Source organism: Odontomachus brunneus, unplaced genomic scaffold, assembly GCF_010583005.1.
Source record: "Odontomachus brunneus isolate Ranch 3 - 2012 unplaced genomic scaffold, Obru_v1 Obru_scaffold_059, whole genome shotgun sequence".
Classification (NCBI taxonomy): Eukaryota; Metazoa; Arthropoda; class Insecta; order Hymenoptera; family Formicidae; genus Odontomachus; species Odontomachus brunneus.
This window is the reverse complement of record NW_022639509.1, coordinates 855,511-876,572: the sequence shown is the minus strand read 5'-3', so window position 1 is coordinate 876,572 and position 21,062 is coordinate 855,511. Positions and strand designations below refer to the sequence as shown.

General features: G+C 44.2%; 1 protein-coding gene across 1 annotated transcript; it reads left to right on the top strand.

The window, feature by feature from the left end:
* The first annotated feature begins 246 nt into the window (after positions 1-246).
* On the top strand, positions 247-15,262 carry LOC116845942. Its single transcript, XM_032819191.1, has 5 exons — positions 247-253; positions 524-630; positions 1,315-1,368; positions 3,117-3,189; positions 14,755-15,262. Exons 1-5 carry the CDS (start codon positions 247-249, stop codon positions 14,880-14,882), a joined length of 369 nt encoding a protein of 122 aa, XP_032675082.1. The 3' UTR covers positions 14,883-15,262.
* The last annotated feature ends 5,800 nt before the right edge of the window (positions 15,263-21,062 follow it).

Genomic DNA, 21,062 nt, shown 5'->3' with positions numbered 1-21,062 from the left:
CTAAGGCTTGTTCATAGTATGTTATTATATTTAAAAATTGTCTTAAATAATTCTCAAATAAATTCTCAAATATTTTTAATCATAATATGATATGTATAACATCCGTACGAATCATTTTATTAGTTAAAATGTTTTTAAATATGTATTTAAGACACGATCTTAAATATAAGAATGTACTGTAAACAAGCCTTAATGCGCACTCAGTGCGCACTAGTGCAAGCTACCGAATTCGCTATAAGGTAAGTAATGGTTCGTAGCGGAAACTTTGGAACAAACCTGCAAAAATAACGGGTTTAATAATCGACATTCCTAGGATACAACCCATTAAACGCTATAAATGCTTTGAAACGTACAAATTTAAGAAATCTATTTGATTTAAAATTCTTCTTCTTAGGAACAAAACAGGCATAATTTTTGTACTGCGGGCTTTTTAATAGATACATTATTATAATTGATTAATTTGCTGGGTCAATATTTTGGTCTTCCGAGTTGTAAGCACTGCCATATTTGAAATCATTCCAAGAAAGAACGGCGCCGCGACGACACCGGCATTCGATAAGGTGCCTTGCATCTCTCGTAATTTCAATTCAGAGTAGATATCACGCTCGAGTTATTGTCTCCCGTAATGTCGTAAGTGAATATGTCATAATAATATATTGTTCAATAATCGCAGAAAGACAATATTACGTCATCAAATATTCGGGGAAAAGTACCGTGCAATGTCGCGTTATGATCGTTCGAACTCCAATCATTGCTCTTTATATTTCCTACTTAACAATAGCATCTTATTCGCGTATCATTGCCGGAATGTCAAAAATAACGTTTGTTATGACAAAATATCACTAAAAAGCCGAAAGTAAATACCGTCCATATCAAGTCAATTGAGAATACCGAGTGAAATATGACGTATATTGAGATGCTTTGAATATTTTAATCGTTGTGATCTTCAGTCTATTTTGGAACGGATCATGGTGTAACGTCGCTCCAAAGTCATGCCGTATTTCTTGCGATTTCTACTCGCCAAAGTCGGTTCCCGCGCGCGGATTTTTGTTCCCGGGAATATCGAATGTGATTCCACGTTCGCCATGTCGAGATAACCGTTGACGATGATATCTCGCGTGGATAACTCTCGTCCGTCGTAAGTACCGAGCAAAGTGCCGAGAGTTCGCTGCATTATGGCGGGTCAAATATTTCAAATCGTCTCCATTACACTCTCCATCCGTCGGAGGAGAGCTTCGAGAGTGCGAGCTAGTCGTATCGTCGGGAGTGCCGTTCAAGAAAATCGCGCGTTTATCGTTTATTGTGTTCTGGCAGTCTGGGGCCCGAGTCGCTGTTCCTGATTCTTCCGTATTGTCGAGAGAAAAGCTGGTGAGTAACTCTTAAGTAAAAACTATGTAACAAAAACGAGGTTCTATCAAAGACCGAAGTCCTCATTAGAGTTTGCATGACTAACATAGTTAGTCTACAATAATACGGTGTGCATTCCACATAACCTAATCACAACATTAAAATATGTACTGTACGATATAAGCTAGTTGGTGGAGCATCTCTATGATGCCGACACAGTCGGTAATGTCGCACTCTCTCAGTTGTCCATAAGTAAACGCGCAACTTTACCTACGGGGTATCGCTTTTGATAGTATCGACAAGCATATTGTCGATAACTAAGGAAACGTATATATGTTGTAAATTAAATCATACCTTTGAAATTTTCTGTCACCGAATAAATAGTTCTGTATAATTACTGTCTCTCTTTTTCTCATATACATATATAGCACAATATAAATTATTATTATTTATCAAGTCGCTAGTTGTCTAATTATATATTTAAATGTTCGTTATTATTAAAAGCTAAAATATTAAAAGTACGTATAGATATGTATCGAAGACACGATAATGATTTGATTATCCGTTCCGATCTCTTATATTCTCTTATTAAAATTAATAGAAAAGAAATGAGAAGAATAAGGACATAAGAGAGTAATTCCGCGAGAATAGTTTCTCTATGAGTCTCTTTTTGAACACACGACGTACCTCGATATATTCCTCTTTTGTGCGTGCGCGCACGCGTCAATTAATTTCAATTATCGCACAGCAGCGCGGCTTAATGATCATTATCGTCTCGATTACGAACATCATCAATTGCCATGCAATCCGCCGCTACACGTCGTCCTATCCGGTGCGGCACGAAGGCCGTGGTGATTTTTCTCGAGATTTTCCGCGGGACGCGTCGCTCGACATCGCGGTCGGCCAACAAAGGGGCGTAATTTTGCAAATCCCCTGAGCGATATGGACCGTCGGCGTTTCCGCACCGGTTTTCCGAGCGGTTCCATTTATAAAGATATAACAGCGGCTAAATCCGCTTACTCCGCGACGCAGATTCTGCCATGGCCTCCCGCGAAAGCTCCCTTAAGTGGTTATGGCGCTTTGGCTTTGTATCCGGCGACTTTTCCGAGCTCGACTTAAGCATCGGAAATAAGCCTCCATCAGTGGTCATGATTAATGCGCAAAAATGGAGCCGCGATCGAGTTCCTTTTCCTCGTGGCTCGAAAAATTGCGCGATCGTTCTTTAAAGTAAGACTGAGATCCTTCGATAACGCAATCGCACCACGCGAAATTTTTAACGCGATAATTTCTGCGGGAGGCTCTTTCCAGTACGAAACGACCCTTCGAATTGTCAGGAGCGTCGAAAACCGACGGAAAGGCACCGTTTCGGGCAAGATCCATGCAGGGGGCGACTGTGCGTCTCGTCTACAACTGAATTTCGTATCTGCGAGATGGTTAGGGGTGCAGCAGCCGGTGGTTGTGTTAGTTACCCTCTGTCTCCTAGCCTCCCCTCCTCGGCAGGCCACAATGGCATTAAAATTACCGAGGAAATTCAATTCCCTGTTGGATATGTATCGCGTTCGCGTAGCTCGTACTCGCGCGGTCGCTCGATCGTGCACGCGGAGATACGCGGTGCCGAGAATTCATGGCGGACCGGCCGAAATTCGATATCAATCCGTGTCAGTAAAACATGTCGATTGAAGATTACAAAATGAAAGGGATGAAAATGAAAAATAACGCGTTGATCGATAATACCGCGTCACAATACTGACAACAGCTCGTGTTTTCAGACATCTGCGAGGAAGTGTGCGGAATGTGCGCGAGACGAGATGGCGGGGAGTTTGGGACAAAGTGCAACCTATGGTGAGTCACTTCACTGTTTTGCCGAAATTTCGGTTGTGTCGATCAACGTGAATTCAAAATGCTACTTTATTGAAATATAGTATTATATAATAATTACCGCTTGTTGGCGCTGACATTAATCGTTGATCGTCATTGACTATTTCCCGATTATCGTGCGTCTCAGTATTGGGAATTATATAACTGGAGAGAGAGATTATCGCGAGGAACTCGCCGATTTCACGGCACACTTTCAGTCGGTATTTTCGCGCAACGCACTCGACTCATCGAGTGCTAAAGGAAGCTTAATTAACTTAAATACGAGATCGTGATTAAGTCCGTCGGAATAAAACGGAGCTCGCGATAATATACGAAATTACATTCCCATTGAAACTGCTTTCGGTAAATATTTGCGCAAGTGTCCGTAACTTCCTGGGAATCTCTGCTAGGGCGCATTGATGACGCGGCAACGTCCCTGAATGAAGTAACGCGCAATGTACATATGCGTGAACACGCACTCAGACGTGTGTACAGGGTGTGTACAGGGTGTTCCTGTGCCGAGCGCATCTTGCTTCAGAATTTTTTGGCAAATACGTTACTCATTCTTGCTATATTTGTTTTTATTGATTTCAAAACGACCCCGTTTTAGAGCAAACTTATCTACGAAATTTCGAGATATCTAACATGTTAAGTATTCCTAAATTATGATATAAACAATGAAGTTTTTAATCAAATCTATTTTAAACATAAATTCTCACATAATACGAGCGACTGAAAGACGTCGTGAAATAACTTCTGAGAGGCGTTCTTCGTTCTTTCACACATTTCTCCAACATCCATTAAATATTTTCCGTTGTGACTTTCGTGCCGTTTCCGGAAACGAGACTCGTCTGAGAATTCCCTCGACCAAAGGGAGAAACACGGTCGATCAGAAACACCCTGTATATCGCCCACAGCCACGTACCGGCAACCACTATGGATAGCTTAGGTTGGTTAGTTAGCGTGCAAGTACACGTATCAAAGGCACTCAGAATCCGAGCTTAACAAAGGCAGCTTCGGGTTTACCAACCGTATCACGTAGTACGTGTATACCTTACCTGCTCGCGCGCTTCGCAAAACCTAAACCTCCTGGCGGACCGTCTAACTTTGGCCTTAATGCGTCAACGGGGAGCTGGATAAGTTACGGGCCGGGTCAATTAAAACTAATTATTCCCGTCGGCGTAATCGGAGCTCCCGCGGGCGATCGCGGCTAATTGTATACGCAAGGGCGTGTTTAAAGGGAGGTTTCGTCGGCACTGATAGAAAACAACACTGGGAGGGCTCTTTCCGGGATAAGTTTTCGCGGAACTCCCGCTGGCCGTTGCTGAACTCCGCAGAATCGAGAATTCGGCGTTATCGGAGCGCGAGAATTCGATATCAAGCCTCGAAGTCATTAACTATGTTACAAGTGCAATGGAGAAACGCACATTCAACGAAACACATCTACAAGCTAATATATTGCGTATTTTATACGCGAGTATTCGGATATATTCTTAACCAATTAATTGCTTTACAAGTATACACTAATAGACGTTAGTATCACCATCGACGTCACATTTCATTTCGGTTTGTATTTCTTCCAAGTTCTCTGCAGGTATAATTTCCTTGCTATTTGTCTCTTTCTAAAATCCGAGGTCAGTATATTCGAACGCATTCGACGTTATTAAAATATTTCGTCAAGAGAGTCTTTGGTTCGGTTCAATATATGCAACCAGACAAATATTTGTACGGACACACGTGCGGAGGAAGCGTGTAACATTATAGTAACCATAAGGGCTGCCAAACTCGAGATATATTAGCGTGACGCGGCCCAGGTACCACTCGGATCACAGAAGTGCCGATAAGCATCGCAAATTCGGTCTCGTACGCACACGACGCGCCGCCACCACGCGAGTGGGGGCTATCACAAATTTCAAGCCAAATGTGCAACTAAGTACCTACTTAGGCCCCGTTTGACGCAGGGGATTGAGATCGCATTTGAATGGGAGATTTGGCCCGCGGATTTTCGTCCCGAATTGAGCCATTGTGAAGCCCTTTTAAAGCGACCACCTGACGGCCCTTGACACGCTACCGTTTGCCTTTCTGCATTTTAAGCGCGTTGTTCGTCGCGCCGCGGCTCGCTCGTTCTCTGTCATTGAATTTCGACTGACAGTGACGACTCCTAATTTCATAGTCCACCACTTTTTTTCCGAATTGCGCGACGTTTTTGATTTTTGTTGTGCGGCGGCCACGTCGCGACAAAATTGAAGTCGGAATTGAATCGACACGAGTAGATAATTTTGTAAATTATTCGGCCACATAGAATTCGATCGTGTTGCATGCAAAGATATTTAAAAACAATCGATGAATGCCAGACGCTCTCACGTAATGCCGTAATGCCTATATTCTCGCAGCTGCATTAACTACTTTTTCCGAGCCACGGCACCAATCTGCCCTAAAGCATAACACGACAATCTAATAGACGCGTCCACGCCCAAAAAATTAGCCCAAATGAATAAATACGAAGGTGCCCGACATGGAAAGAATTGACCCGCGATAGCCGTGCTTTTTCTCCTGAGATATTTGAATAGAGCCTCAAAAGTTTCAGTAGAACTTGCGCGGATCGGCGTCGAAATCGCGACACTAATACACTGCAGTGCGGACGAAATCGATCAGACAGATTTTCGATAAGAGAAATAAAAGACGATCATACCGGTGACAATACTTTCGCGGATACGACGGAATGTTTTGGCACCCCAACGCGCAGAAATAGTCGTCCCTCTTGTAATACGCGCCACCCCATCTATCGAATTATTTTGATTCTGCGATAATTCACCCCTAACACGCCGTTCCCCCGCTACGTAAAGCGAGAGGAGGAGGAAAATGGTGATTCGATCTTTCTGATGGAAATTCGAAAACATCGCGCGGCAGCGTGCAAGCACTCTTGTTGAAAATCCGGGATGGGAGATTAGTAGGATTTATGAAAAAGAAAAGGGACGATTGATGAGCGATCGATGTTACAATACCAAACATATTTCGAAAGTATGATGTTACAGCATATTTTAATAGATAAATTTATAAATCTATAAATAAATTTATAGATCAATAAATAAATTTATCTAAATCTAAGAAAAATATTTAAAAATAATCAATTTCTACTGTTACTAATTGGATCTGTTAAACATAAAATCGTGTTTAGCAAATTATTCTCGATCTATTGTAAATTAGTGTGTCAATAATCGACGCATCTTGATAAAACGGTTTGTAGGTAGCTATAAGAGAAATTATGAACAAAATTGTCAGCACAAAAATGTTCTTTCACCGTATATTTTACGCGATCGTCGGGAGCAAATGGCACGGCTATCCGAGGTTTGCCGGACAGCTTAACGTCACGTGGCTTCCACAGTGGAAGAATAATCGTTAGCGCGATTCACGCGACTCGCCGAATCCTTTGGCCATGTCGAATCGAGTCCGGAGGGAGAAGCCGTCGAAGCCGACTTCGGCGTAATTTTTGGAAAGTACAGCCGGCCCGAGTATCGCGCGCTCGCCCGCGATTATCCGTCGCGGCGACCATTGTCGACGTGAAATTGAATTTCGTCAATTAGATTTTCAGCGTTTACGGTTGGTTAATCCGCGCGTCGACATCACAATGGACGCACGCCGCATGGACAGCTGTAGATGTCGCGATACATACTTCTGCTCGTGCCGAATCACCGCCCCCGGGGCTTCATCCGATTCTCGCATTATTATAATGTGGCCCCGGGCCTGATTTTAACAGATCACGAGCCCGTGCCTAATTCATTGTCCGTCTTGGGGGTCGCGACGAGTGCGAAATCAGTCAGCGGATCCGGATAATTGGTAGCGATTCCACTTGAACTAATATGCTCCAATCGAAACGGGAGGTGATTCAAAGATTTCGTCATTCTGATGGGTCATTTAGAAAATTTATAATATTGATAACTCTCTCCGTAAAATAGCGTAAACAATGTTATCGAACTGTTTGCCGAATTGATATAAAACGAAAAGGACAATAATGCGGCGAAAACATCTTGTGTCATTTTATTGTTTACTTCTCCGTTTTATTGACAATTCTCCGTAAAGGTGTTCAACGCGATTTTAAATTGGGATATTAAGAGCCATCGCAGGATCCGATAGAAAGTCCAATCCTTCCGTCAAGTCGTTCGACAGCGACAGAAAAACGCCAGGCGTCTTTTCGCGGCATTTCGCTGGTAATTGAAATGCCTCGGCGATCGTCGCTCTCTCGAACGGACGGCGGATTTGAATATTCCTTCGGCTAATTCCCGACCGACAAAAGATGTTATTCTCCCTCCCCCGTGCCCGGACTCGCGAGCCTCTTCCTCGCTCTTTCGTTCCCGCGTTCCCAGGGGGGAGCCGAAGTTTGCGCCGGGCGTCTTGGTTAATCACTATAATTGATATTCCGCTGATATCACCGTGGCGAGTAACGGAGTAACGCGGTAACGAAGTAACACGATTAAAGGGGGCCTCTTATTGGCTCGCTCGCTCGTTCTCTCGGATTGAATTATATTATTACCGCCGATAGAGATGGAGGGAGAGAGAAGGAGAAAGAGAGAACGCTTGAGACAATTTCCTTTCGCGACTAGACAACGATCTGCGAATCGGAGAATACGACCAAAACGGCCCGATAAAATCGATATCAAATTCTTATCGACCAAGCTTTACTGCCTATTATTATCTATGTGCAGAAAAATTGGGGAAACATCATTTCACATCGTGAAAAAACCGTGATAAAATGTCTTTCTTAAAGGCAAAGTAATTTTTTATGTAGAAAAATTATTGCATCTAATTTGCAAATGTGTAATTATTAAGAGAACACACAGAGGAATTTCGAGTAAAACGCAGCTAAATTTTGCCGAGATGAAAAACGTTATTGCGAATAAGAATTTTAATTAATCCCCCGGCTCGCTATTTTTCAGTTCAACTTATCGCGTTCTGACGTCTAACTGTTTCGTCATGGAGAGCGCGTGTAATTTACTTTAACTTGCGATGCTAAATGATCGATAACGTGACACAATCTATCGTGACGACGGTATCATCCTTGACTGTAACAATGCCGCTATTATCTTCGGATAGAACGATCGCGTACACGCCGGGGCCGAAAATGTTCATTATCCCGAAGCAGCTCGCGCGTTTCCGAGAGTCGAGACAAAGGTGTCGTGACACCCGTTTTTTCCGGCAGCAGCGATTCGTTTAGCAGGAACAATGACGTATCGGCGACTTCCGGCACGCGGGGCCGCTCGCTGGAATCCTCCGCGCGCGGCAAAGGACTCCGTCGCGCGGCGGATCCTGAAGAGCAGTCGCATCACGCAAGGGCGGTTACGAGTACGGGCCGCTGATTTCCGACGTTAATGACATATTTGCGACAATAATGTTCTGTGTAAACGAGTATATTATATAATGGCGAAATGCGCCGTCGCGCAAGTAGCCGCCAGGTGCGTTCAGACTCGGACTAGAAACGAAAGAAGTATTTTTCAGAAATAAACGCGCGCACTCGGATGAGAAATTGTTACAATGATAATGAGGAGATTAATTTTCAGTTACTTCTGGGATGAATGAAACTAAACTTTAATCTTTGTGGCTGAGCTTTTGCGTGCATAAATATAAGAAGCTAAATAATGCAGCGGATAGAAACTTCAATTCTCTCACGCGAGTAATTTGTGCTGCAATCTCTAGATTTTATATTGAGATAAACATATCATTGTGTATATACGCCAATCTCGTAACTTCAAATTCAGGCACTTTTATTTAATTGCCGAAACGTGACAACACCGGCGACACCGAATACATAGTGACTCATCATTTCACGTGTGAATTGAAATCCACGAACGACATAAAGCATTGGAACGCTTCTCACTGTCACGATTTCACTCTTGTCATGCATCCTACGTATCTTTGAAACATTTTCGCAACTTCTTCTGTGTGTTCTTTCACATTATCACGGAAACAATACTTTTGAAATTACGGGGTTTATAATCAGGATGACGGTAAACATACACACGCCACAGTTCGGAGTTCAACGCGCGGTGTAATTTGTGAATAAACGATATAAAATAAAAGAAATATATGTAGAAATCCGGTGAATATAAAGCCACCTTGTTTCTGGTGTCGTCGAGAATTTTCTCATTATGCTGCCCGTCCAGTCCGACCCTGGCTGCGTTTATGAAACGTACGCGTGTACACGTGTGCAGGTCGTTACGTACCGGTCGTGTACATACCATGCACACAATATCCGACTCGTGCGTGTACACGCACGGGCCGACACGCGTGCGTTTTTCTTGCCGCGTCGCAGTGTGGGTGGAAGGTACTCACGGCCGCAGGAAACAGCGCATCATGGTAATAACCGTCATCAAACGACAACCACTTAGAACCAGGCCGGGTTCCACGTGGAAAATTCGTTGTTTTACATCCGAATGCGGAGACACGATACGCCGCGAATCGCTGACAACAGCGAAGCGCAACGCGGGAACGCTCGAAAAGGGTCGCCTACGCTTTTGAGAACAACGGCAACGATTGTGACGCTGCATACAGTTTTAGGATAATTTTTAACAACAACTGGAATGACTTGTATGTCGCCGTGATTGCGCGAACGGTTCAAATACAGCAAGAATTCAAGTCGCTGTTGATGATATTCTAAATAAAACATGCGAGAAACTACAATTTTATATAAGAATATTTTTCTGAAAATTTTTGTAAACTTCTCCATAGATTTTACAGAGTTTCCAAGTTGACTTTGTTGGGTGAACGTCCAAAGAATCCCCGTAATTCCGTTTTTCATTCAGTGATACTGTTAAATAATCATACCTTTAGATTGTGCCAGTTTCATCGTCGTTCTTCCTTGTATCTTCAGATAATTAATAAGCTCGCATTCGAAATGTCATAAAATTACGTTTTATCGATGATAATAAGTAAGAAGATGGCAATAAGTTGGCGGTCGCGTTAACGCGAATCCAAAAATATCGGAAGAAAGGTGGTAATTTAATGATACACTTCGATTTGACGTTTATTGCCTTTTTGTGAGAATATCTGTAATTCGAAGCGCGGAATGCCGTGTTGATTTTGTGCCGGCATGCTCGTTCACGGACGCAGGAAACGGCGCATCATGGTAATAACCGTCATCACACGGCGACCAGTTAGAGTCGAGACGGAAGATTCGTGGAAAATTCACCGTACGGCTACGGTGAAATAATATTTCGAAGTATCCCATCAGAGATATATCCCAATTAAAATAAGACGATTCGATTGAAATCAGTGCCTAACGGTACGTAATTTCTCTTATCTAATCCACGCGTTTTTCAATGCGCGCTAAAAAAAACTCGGAGAATGTAAACTTGAGATTGTAAGACATTTAACCTATTCTACACAATTTCTGTTCCTTAGAAAATTTTCTTTTTCTCGCTCTTACAATTCCGTGTCTATATAAATTTTTATCAACCACACGTATATCCTAATTTTCTCCTGTCGCTTTCAACGTGATTCTTAAAACAAATGACTAATCAAACAGCTAAATTTCATTCCCTCTTATGTCGTGACTGGAACTACGATTTGAAAAGGAAATCACAAAAATAGCGAATCGTGATTGCGGCCGCAGTCGGATCTAAAAAATCACCGTCAAATCTCAGAGAACAGTTAAAATGGAGAATTGATAAATCCACATCGCTGGTTAATGTCACTAGCTGATTACGCGAAATTCGCTAGGTGGATTTGATTAAACTGAAGCATCGCTCGCTAACGAGCGGTCGTGATGCTGGCACGGCATTAAACTGTCCGCAATATCCGCCATTTCAAAACGGGCCGCGAGCGAAATAGGGAACAAAAAATGAGAGCGAGATAGAGACCGCGACGGAGGGAAAGAGAGAACGGCACGGACGGACAGACAGAGAAATTACAGCCGCATGCTGCATTCAGGAAACGGCGCATTCTATTGTGCTTTTGTCATAGTTAAACTGTCAGGCCGATTCTGCGTCAAGCCAATTTATGCTCACGTGTCCCGATTCACTCTCGATCCTCTGCCGCTCTATACGTACCGGCGCACGTTATGCTGCTCTGCATAATTCCGCGGAATTTTCTGCGGCCGCATACGAGACGTAGCAAAAAAGAAACGGCGAACAACGGTGCTTGACACCGCGGAACAATTTGCGTGGGTGCAAAGTGCTCGTTCACACTCGTGGGATTTTTACACGGGATTGCGTTCTATACGCTTGTCACTTTGCTAAATCGCGAAATCAACGAAATGCTATCCCGACAATGAAACGGAAGAATTATTCCAATTGTTCTTTTCGTTGATATGTAAAATCGTCGAAGACGTCGCGAAAATTTGTATTTTTTAAGAATATTTTCAGTATTGTTCGTGATCTCCATGATAAAGAAGAATTGAAAAATGATAAAGAAGATGAAAAGGAGTACTTAAAGAGAAATGTCTCGATAACGTTCTTAAAGCAAAAGGAGAAGAAGGGTGATGATAAAAAAGAATTGCAACTACGGCAATTTGCGTAATGCGGAATGAATTAACTAGGGAATTATGGGCATCGCTATTTAGCGATGATAATCACATTCGTGCGAGTTCAATTCGTTTGGAACCCGCAAAGTTTCTTCCGACTTAACGATCGCTGCTCCCCGGACGGCTGGCAAATCGTAAGAGGCCGAGACTCGGCGGCGGGCAATTAGCGTAATTAAATAATAATTGAAAGGAGAGAACGGTTGGTCGAGAGTAGTAATCGAGCCACGCCCCGAGCGTTCGTGATATGCCGACCAATCGGGCAGGACGACGATTTCCTCCCGACTTGTCTTGATCGAAACTCCATAAAGAGCGTGTCCCTCGAAACAAGAGCATTCTGAATCCAATAAGCTACACCCTTACGCTCGCTAACGAGTTGAACTGAACTTTTTTAATTATGCATTTCGCAATGACTATCGTAGCTTTGTAACAACGTGCATTTCATCGTTGCGTTTATCACGAGCTCGTCTAAAATAATGACTGACATGTCGCAACTGAATGATGAATTAGCAAGTTCGTTGTTTTCATTTTAACGATGCAAGTATAATTTTATTCTTGGACTAATTGCGAGCGAATTTAAAGTGATATCTTACTTTCAACTAAATTTTGACATTTGACATCTGAAGAAATATTCGTGTACTTTTTTATGGTTCTATCTTCTCAGTTATTCGTTACTCGACAAACCGTCCCGCCATTCTGTTATGGATTTTACATTGTTTCTAGATAAATTGCAACACAAACGCGAACTTCGTATAATATCGGAAGTGCGAAACGATCAGTAGCCACGCAGTGAAGAAAACTTTCATTCGCGGCACGTAACCAGGCAATTAGTCGAGGCGCTAAAATATTCTATGGTTTCAAGGAAAAGTGGTTTATGCACTTAAATGCAGGCGATTCCACTCGACCGACACTTTCGATGGCCGGTGTCCATGAATAAAACATTATTCCAGGGCTTTGAGAAACGTACGCACTTTAAAAAGCGCTGCGCCTCTAAAAACAATATCTTTTGTTTGTATATTATTAGGCACATATTGATACAATTATACAGAGTGTTCCCAAATGCAACCAACAAACTTTTAGAGATTGTTGGGGACATCAAAAAGATCTTTTTACATCTTACAACTTTTGTATGTATCTGAAACAATTTTTTATAAAACTTATATTTTTTTAGATATTTCGAGGTCTCTACCTTTCTCGCGAACACTCCGTATATTGTAGCGATGAAACGACTCATTTTCGACCCCATTTGCAAAAAATGATCCTTATCTCTCTAATAATTTCTCAAAGTTTGTCGGTTGTATTTGGGAATACTCTGTACATATCATATAATACGGAATACAGTCGGAAACCACATTCAATATTGGCACAACCAGGTTTATGTGCAACACAACCGTACTGTTCTCTTTCTGTAAGTTATTTTTATACGTCACTGTATCTTACAAATTACCTTTATTTTTAAAGATGAAATTTTGAACTATAATAAAAGTAACATTTTAAATATTTTAAAGCACTTCTCAATATTCAATCTGGTTGGCATAACCAGATATATGTATAAGTCAACTATACTGTTTTTTTATGTGAGGATAATTAAAAGTATAAATATCTCCGACGCATCTTCCGACACAGCAACGATTTAATTCGTTCGATAATTGCCGTTGTACATTCTCACGGTTAATCGATTTTTATTATTGGCGTCACCTCGCCCGGATGTACGGGAAGTGCGAGATCGCAGCTTATATTCTCGTCTAGGATTTCACGGGCTCGGAGCCCAGGCTCGTTTCCCGGGAGAAAAACGGAACGATAAAGTGTCTTCACGACCATTTTGGTGGCGGGTTGCGGGTCTGGGGGTGTGGGTGTATAAAGTATACGCTTTCTCTCCTCTAGTATCTCCGTGACTGCCGGGGATGCCGAAGCACCGTCGGCGGCACCCCAGGCGACGATGACGACGAGCACGAGAGCGGTATGGGCGAGTGGGTGGGTAGGTTGGGTGGCTTCGTGTGTGGGTATACTCTGTGCGTGTGGCTCTTCGAGCGGCACCAGGATCTTCCAATGAAATCGCAGCGCATATATATACCGGGTGGTACGTCCCGGCGCAGACGCGTTAGACAAGCCGAGCCGGCGGAAGGGTGCGTACTTCCACCCTCTCGACTTGGGGTGACGGTGCCGCCGCCGCTGCCACCGCCGCCGCCGCTGCCGCCACGGCCGGGGTGTGAAAATCAGGAACGCGAGCTGCGGAGGAGCGAGATGAGGGTGGCGGGGAGTGCCGGCGGTGAGTGAGAAGCTGAAACACCCTCGGGGGTCCAGTGGACTGTGGGAGGTGGGTGCGGACAGAGGATGAGGGCGCGGGGGTGGCTGGCGGCCGCTCGAGTGAGAGGGAGAGATTGCCGCCATTTTACAGTGGCGCGGATCTGCATAACGATCAGAGACTGTCGTGTTTATCAAAGCTTTTCTCCGCCATCTGCATAATTTTCTGCCGCGCCGGGGACGGCGAGAAGGGGGTGAGAGAGCGGGAGCGCGAGGACGGCGCGACGGGACAGGATGGCGAGAGGGAACGGGGCAGAAGGCAGGAGGGGAGGGGGGTGGACACCCTTACTCTCCACTCTCGAGTGCATTTTATGTGCACGACTTATGAAACTTTAACGCCCTTACGAATAAATTACGCGGGTAAGCGCCAGCCGCTGCAGTCTTCCGGACGCGTGATTGGCCCATTTGCATTCGAACCGAAAGCGGACTTGATGAAAAAAGCATAAAAAGACGCACCGTCGATCTTACGATACGGGAGCTGTTTTATTTACAACTTTATTTCGCGCTTTGTCTTATCCCCAGCACCTCAAACTCACGTACAAAGAGTATTCACGCTCAACGGTTACTCTCCGAGAAAGAATGTGAAACAATTTTCCTTTGTTTTTACTTTTTAGACATATTATAGTACGTTTATTTTATACAATATAATGTAGCCAATTGTGGGATAATATTACAGCAAACTTTTTTAAAAATGAGTGAAATCAATCGTGATTTAATTTTTTTTTCGAGTACAGAAAGTGCGAATCGATCTTTGTTTGAAATGAGCCGTCGGCCGAGGACATGTGCGTCACGTCAGCATCACGGGCGAACTCCCAGGGCAACCGTTGAGGAAGAAAAATATTTAGTGACAGTCCCCACATAACCCGAAGGGGTGGTACCCGTTATTAGGGTTCTTATTAACCCAGCATATGGACCAGAAGGGCGACTTGAGATAATGATCGCGTCAGTCCGGCCCTCTCAACGATCGTAGCTACACGCGGCAGTTTGCAGTAACAGGTCCTGTTTCAAGAGATTACAGATAGTCGTAATCTGTATCGACCATCTTCCGCTTTCCGATCTATCGGGATAGAGAGATGCAAATGCGCGCTCCACTCTGACCGCAAGGGATAAAGAGAAAAAAAGACATACAGGATAAAGCGTAAGCCGCGACAAGCGTAATGTTACATTTCATCCCCCGATGGTGTATCGTTTCGTACATTTCGAGATCCATTGATCGCGATGATAAGACGTACTTGATATTTCATAACTTCGTCGAGCCGCGAGCAATACGAACGCGCACTTTATGATCGAGTAGTCGCTCGTGAAAACCGATGCGTCACATTCGAGATGAATCACCTAACGATTCGCAATAACCTTCCGTAATTCTCGTTGCAAAAATTGAGGTTTGCAAACAGCACGGGGAGAATGTTCATGATGAACAACGATAATATTTTAAACAAACAATTTGATGACAACTATGACGGCGCTCAATAGATTTAATATCCTCCAAAAATCGTTCGCATTAAACGTTTTTTACTTGTATTAAAGCTCTAATTGTTGGAACAACAAGTTGGAAAAAGTTTGGCGATTCATTTCGTGTACTAACTTTGTATTCGTGACAGTCCAGCGAAATGGAGACCAAACCTTAGAAGTTTATCAGCGAAAAGGTATCGCGATCTATAATACGCATACAACGGCGTGAACGAATTCAAATTAAGGCGAGTGTTTATCGGCTGAACCCGAACGAACGGAACGGTCGAACAGTTACCGCGTTAGTTCACCTGATTTGGAGGCTTAATGAGCCCGTTGACACTTTGATGCAGGGCGTACCGCGTGTCGCCGGGGAATTGCCAGCTCAATAATTCAGAGCCCGGCCGTAATGGAACTTGTCCGCGGGACTCGATCTATCATAGGAAATTGCACGGAGCCCTTTTACCGGCGCTCATAAGAAACATACATATTAGAGGAATAACGGCCGGCTCGCTCGTAACCCGCTCGTCTGTCGTTTCGCCTTCTGAGAATTGATTAGGTCCCGGAAATCAAACGGACGGGCGTGTGCGCGCACACTCGCGCGTGCGTATGTGTGCGCCCGAAAGGACGGCGCTCCGCGGAAAAAGTAATATCTGCAAAATGTGCAACGATATCGTCGGTATAGCACGCAGAACGGCCGTGAGCTTGCAATGCGAGGCTGCCCGTATATAATCCGAAACATTCCAAGTTTAATTGCACCCTTACGCGGTCCTTTGCATGCAGAAAAGGTCTCGAGCCATGTACATTTCTCGTGACTAATTGATCTGTCGTTAGAAAAATTCAACTAAAGCCGTCCTTTCACTAATCGCGGAGATCGAAATTCTGTCGATGATCACCTGGAATTGAACGAATAATAACAAAGCGCTTTTGTATTCGGTTTCTAAAGTAAAATTCTAAAATAAAATTCCCAAAGAGATTCACGTATCGCTCGGCGAAAACAGCGTGAGCGGCGGCATTTTCGTTAAGAAAAATTCGACGTCGAGATTGATCAAAGCGTCCGTAGATGAAAAGAGCTGGAGCAAATCTGTAACGCTCTGTGTAGCGCGCGTTCCATCTCGACCGAAGCCGAAGTCGACCAGACTTTAGCGGCGCGCTTCTCGCCCGTCAGCAGCGCGAAATGCCTCGGCGTCAAAAGCAAAGCTCAGAGGCAATCATGAGCTTTCGAATGCAAAACAGCAGCTTTCGCCTAGCGGCACTCGGCACTTTTACATTTAAATGTAAACTTGCTGAGTGCGCGCCGCAGAGCCGCCTCGCCGTATCCTCCCCCTTCTGGGGGGGTAGCTACCCAATCCACCACCCCTTGCCGCTCTCTCCTATCACCCCTTCCTCCATCTTCTGTCTCGCACTCTACCCTTCTCCCTCCCGAGGACGTAGGCGATATGGCGGAGGCGCCTGGATTTAATATTTTACACCTCAAATGTTCGGCGCGCGCGAGAAATGCAAAACAGCCCGACAACCACCCTTCCTTTCCCCCGTCGCCCTTCTCGCTTCCACCCAACCACCCACCCACCCAGCCATCCACAACGACACCCTCTTTCAGCACGGATTGGATTTAAAACGCGCTAATTTGTCGAGCACGACACGACCCACGCTTACAGACTCTAACGTGTGGTCCGTGTGGGCTCGCACGCCACACCGACGCGTCCACGTGCGCGGTTGTGTGCGTGTACTTATGCGTGAGTGAGTGTGTGTGTGTGTGTGTGTGCGGGGGCCACAGTGGGCCGCATCTAAATTTAAAATCTGCTTTGCATAATGCCCGACCCCGTCGCCGTGCTCGTCGTCGACCCCGGGACCGCCTAATTGCGGGCTCGTTCGAGCCTCGTGTCCCTTCGACACCTACGGCGGCAGCCGTTCTCGAAAAACCGGCTCCTTCCGCCGCCGCCCCCGGCTCACTTCCGCCGCTTTGAATCGCTACGCGAGATAACACGACCGTTGTGTGTCTCTCGTCACTATGATCGATACGAGCCGATTGCTCGTCTTGCGAAGCATGAACGTTAAATGGCCGATGGTTACTTACTCAACACTCCGAATTTCGTAGAATTAGTCGAATTAGGTAACGCGCTCTCGCGCTCTCGATACGTGCGTAATGTGGCCAAGACATACTGACCAATATTTTCCTCTGCCCAGTTTCTGAACAGTTACCGTCCAATAAATCCTAACTGATAAAAAATGGTCAGTTTCTGGCTAGTGACCAATTCTTTCTGGAAATTTTTCTTGAATGGTGAACGAAGCAAGTCACAAGTGTTCCGTTAACAGTGACTACGTCACACTATGTCAAATCGAGGTCAAGTATTTTCGGCTTTCTATGCTTATTGCGATTCACACGTACGCGCACTTGAGTCGTGCGAAAGTCTGGTAGCGATTTTTACGCTAATTTACCGCACGGCATTGCCGACGTAATGCCAATGCGCCATTGAATGGTAATTAAAATTGCCACTGAATATTCAGAGCGACCACTTTAAAGGTGAATTTGCCGTCGGACACGGTACGCCGCCCCATAATTTACATCCATATAAGTGCGCCATTGGTGCGCGATATTGTTCGGCCAATTGCTAACAATTACCAATTACCAATTACGTAGCGCGGTAACGAGGCAGTGCGCGTGCAATTGCTCAAACCGCCGCAAACCGACGTACGTGCGAGAACATCGAGGCTTCTTCGCTCCGTGGCCGGAAGTCGATCGAAGGAAACTTATTTCGAACAGTTCTTTCTTGGCGGAGGATAACGATTGCGGCAATTTAGTCCGCACGTAGCAACACAATCTGAACCGATACATCGAGCACGTATCATACGTCGATATACTTCGCGGATCAAGATACAACGTTTCTTCGTACTTGAGCAAGAAAAGAAACGCGAAGTTATTTCTTCTTCATGGAATAATAAAGAGCGTTGTTTTAAAGATTACTCGGGCACATCGGGTCTGAAAAATTTTTATATTTTCGAAATTCGGTCATGACCTCGTGAATATTGAAACTCTAAGTATTTATTAATCTAGCGAAATGTTGATATTTTAATATTTTCGCTCGTAATACACACACACACACACACACACACACACACACACACACTTCATTCTATTTATGTAGACTGTTAGACAATTTTTCTTGAGAGATACTGAATGGCTTTTGCTTTTCTTTAATATTATTGACCAAGTCTGTAGACTGTGTGTGTTATCTGATAATTAACATTGATTGCATTACGAGAGATATTAAACTAGCAATGTTATCACATCGCCGTAAATTTTTCCATCTCAGTCGTCGTAAAACGCTTTGTATTGTTGATATTTGGAAAGATTCCGAGATAATAGATATGCTATTTTTGTGACTTGATTTAACAGCATTCGAAATATATACAAAATGGGTCTAAAGTCTTTGTTACATAAATCCTGTGTTTTGACTTGTCTCTAAAATGAAAGTTTAGAAAATAATAATTCTTTCTCACAACTTTATTTGAATCACTATTTTTACTAATAATCAAGAAACTCAATTTAAAAAGTGAGATTTACTTCGAAATAGTTATAATATTACCTATCTCTTTAGATTAATTTGCGAAAAATTCTTATTTTCTATAACCTAGAAAAATTGATATTACTCACTTATCGCTCAGGAAAATTAATTAACAAAAGCTTTTTGATAAAATAAAGACTAATAAAAATTAAGAACACGTAAGAATTTACGCACAGTTCTAATAGTGCAATAAGACAAAAAGCAAGAGCCGAAAGACTCAGGAAAAATTGATTTAATATTGGCCGAATAATATATCGTTGATTTAACGCGTAGAATTTTTTCTGCTGAGCACGCTTCAACAGCGTTCCCGCACCCATAAGATTTTCGTTCCCTCGCGGGAGTGCGCGAAACCGGACACGGCCATCGCATGTCCCGCTGTTCGAGGAAAAGTTCGTCACGGCGGTCACGAGCGGGGTCGTTTCGCGACGTGCTTAATGTACTATTAAACGCAGCCATTGTGTCGGCGATCGTCCATCGCGTTCACAAATTTACTTCCGCCGCGCCCCCGTTTGTCCTGTCGGTTCACGTGCCTGCAACCTCGAAAAAGGATGAGCACGTGCCGTACCCTCATTCCGGCGGTTCGGACAAGATACACGAGATATCTCCAACCCCCGTTCGTCAAGTCTCCGGTCATCGGTTCACGTCCTCAAATTTCCATTCACAGGAGGACGGGGAAAAAAATCGTATATCTCGCAGGACAGAGTTGGCATTCATATGCTAAGACGTTCGGCCGAAATCCCCGGGCGATACCGCGCGGAACGAACTTTTCAGGGCGGACTTTGCGCGACTTTCGCGTGGCCTCAACAGCGTAGCTAAAATTTTTCATAACTTACGTAAGGATTATTTACAGAGCCGCTTTCTCATTCTTATCGACGTCAGATCTCGCATATCTTCGCGCTATTAATACACTGTATACAACGTTCATTTCAAGTAATGACAAAAAGGATTGTGCAATTATTCAAGATAATTATATGCACAATCGAAATGATCAATTTGGCAATTATACAAATAAGATTAAAATTGCTTATGAGATCCTTCGAAATAGACAAAATAAGACTCATCAGCACCTTATTTGTAGATCTTTATGTTTTGTTCGCTATGTGGTAATTCTGTGTGGGCTCTCCGTGGATTTTATCTTGTCATAAGCTATTGAATCTTGCCGATGTCTCGTACGGCGAACAATCATGCCGGACGGAGGCAAGAGATGGAGAAAAACGTTGATGCAGTGTCGCGAATGCTGGAATTACCGAGGGGGTCGACGATGAATCGACTTCCATGTGCGGAAAGAGATGGACGTTAAGATGAAAGAGCTGACGGTTGTAAAAATTTGCGTGGAGGAGTTCAATAAAGTTTGTTCAACAAAGTTTACCCGCTGAACATATTTCGCTGGCTGTGCAGTGATAATGCAAGTTTTTCTACCTTTCGATAACGACATTTATTTTTTATGTGCGAATCGCGTATTTAGGTCACGTGAATAATAATTCCTTGGATAAATTTTTCAATACGGCTGCTGCAAATTTTCAAATATACAGGAGTGAAGTCGCGATTGCGCCGGAAACTGTCGCCTCACGTCAGAGCAGCCGCGTTGTTGACCCAAGACGTGAATACGCGAGGTCGGCGATTTCGTCCATAAATTAGTAATCTCGGCTCAGTGTTGTGAATATCAATTTAGTGGCAAGCGACGCGCGATAAAACTCAAATAAGGGAGCCGGACGGTCCGCGACGGCGCATCGAGGAGAGTGCATACCTCTCGCCACCGTTACTGGCAGTTTCCTGCGATAACTCCAGCATTATACTCGTCGTCCCCGGCGAACGGGACGGGGAGAGTTCACAATGGTCCACAATGACTGGGCCAACATTACGAATTAGGCTCGGTTACGCGTTTATTGCCGATTCCGGTTCGGGCCAGCGGCGTCGGTGCGCTTTTCCTCATGCAGGTCGAAGCGAATCGACGACCGGGCGTCGCGTTGTCCGGCACCGACGCCACTGTCGAGACGAGAAGTATTAGCATTGGTTAGCTTTATGGG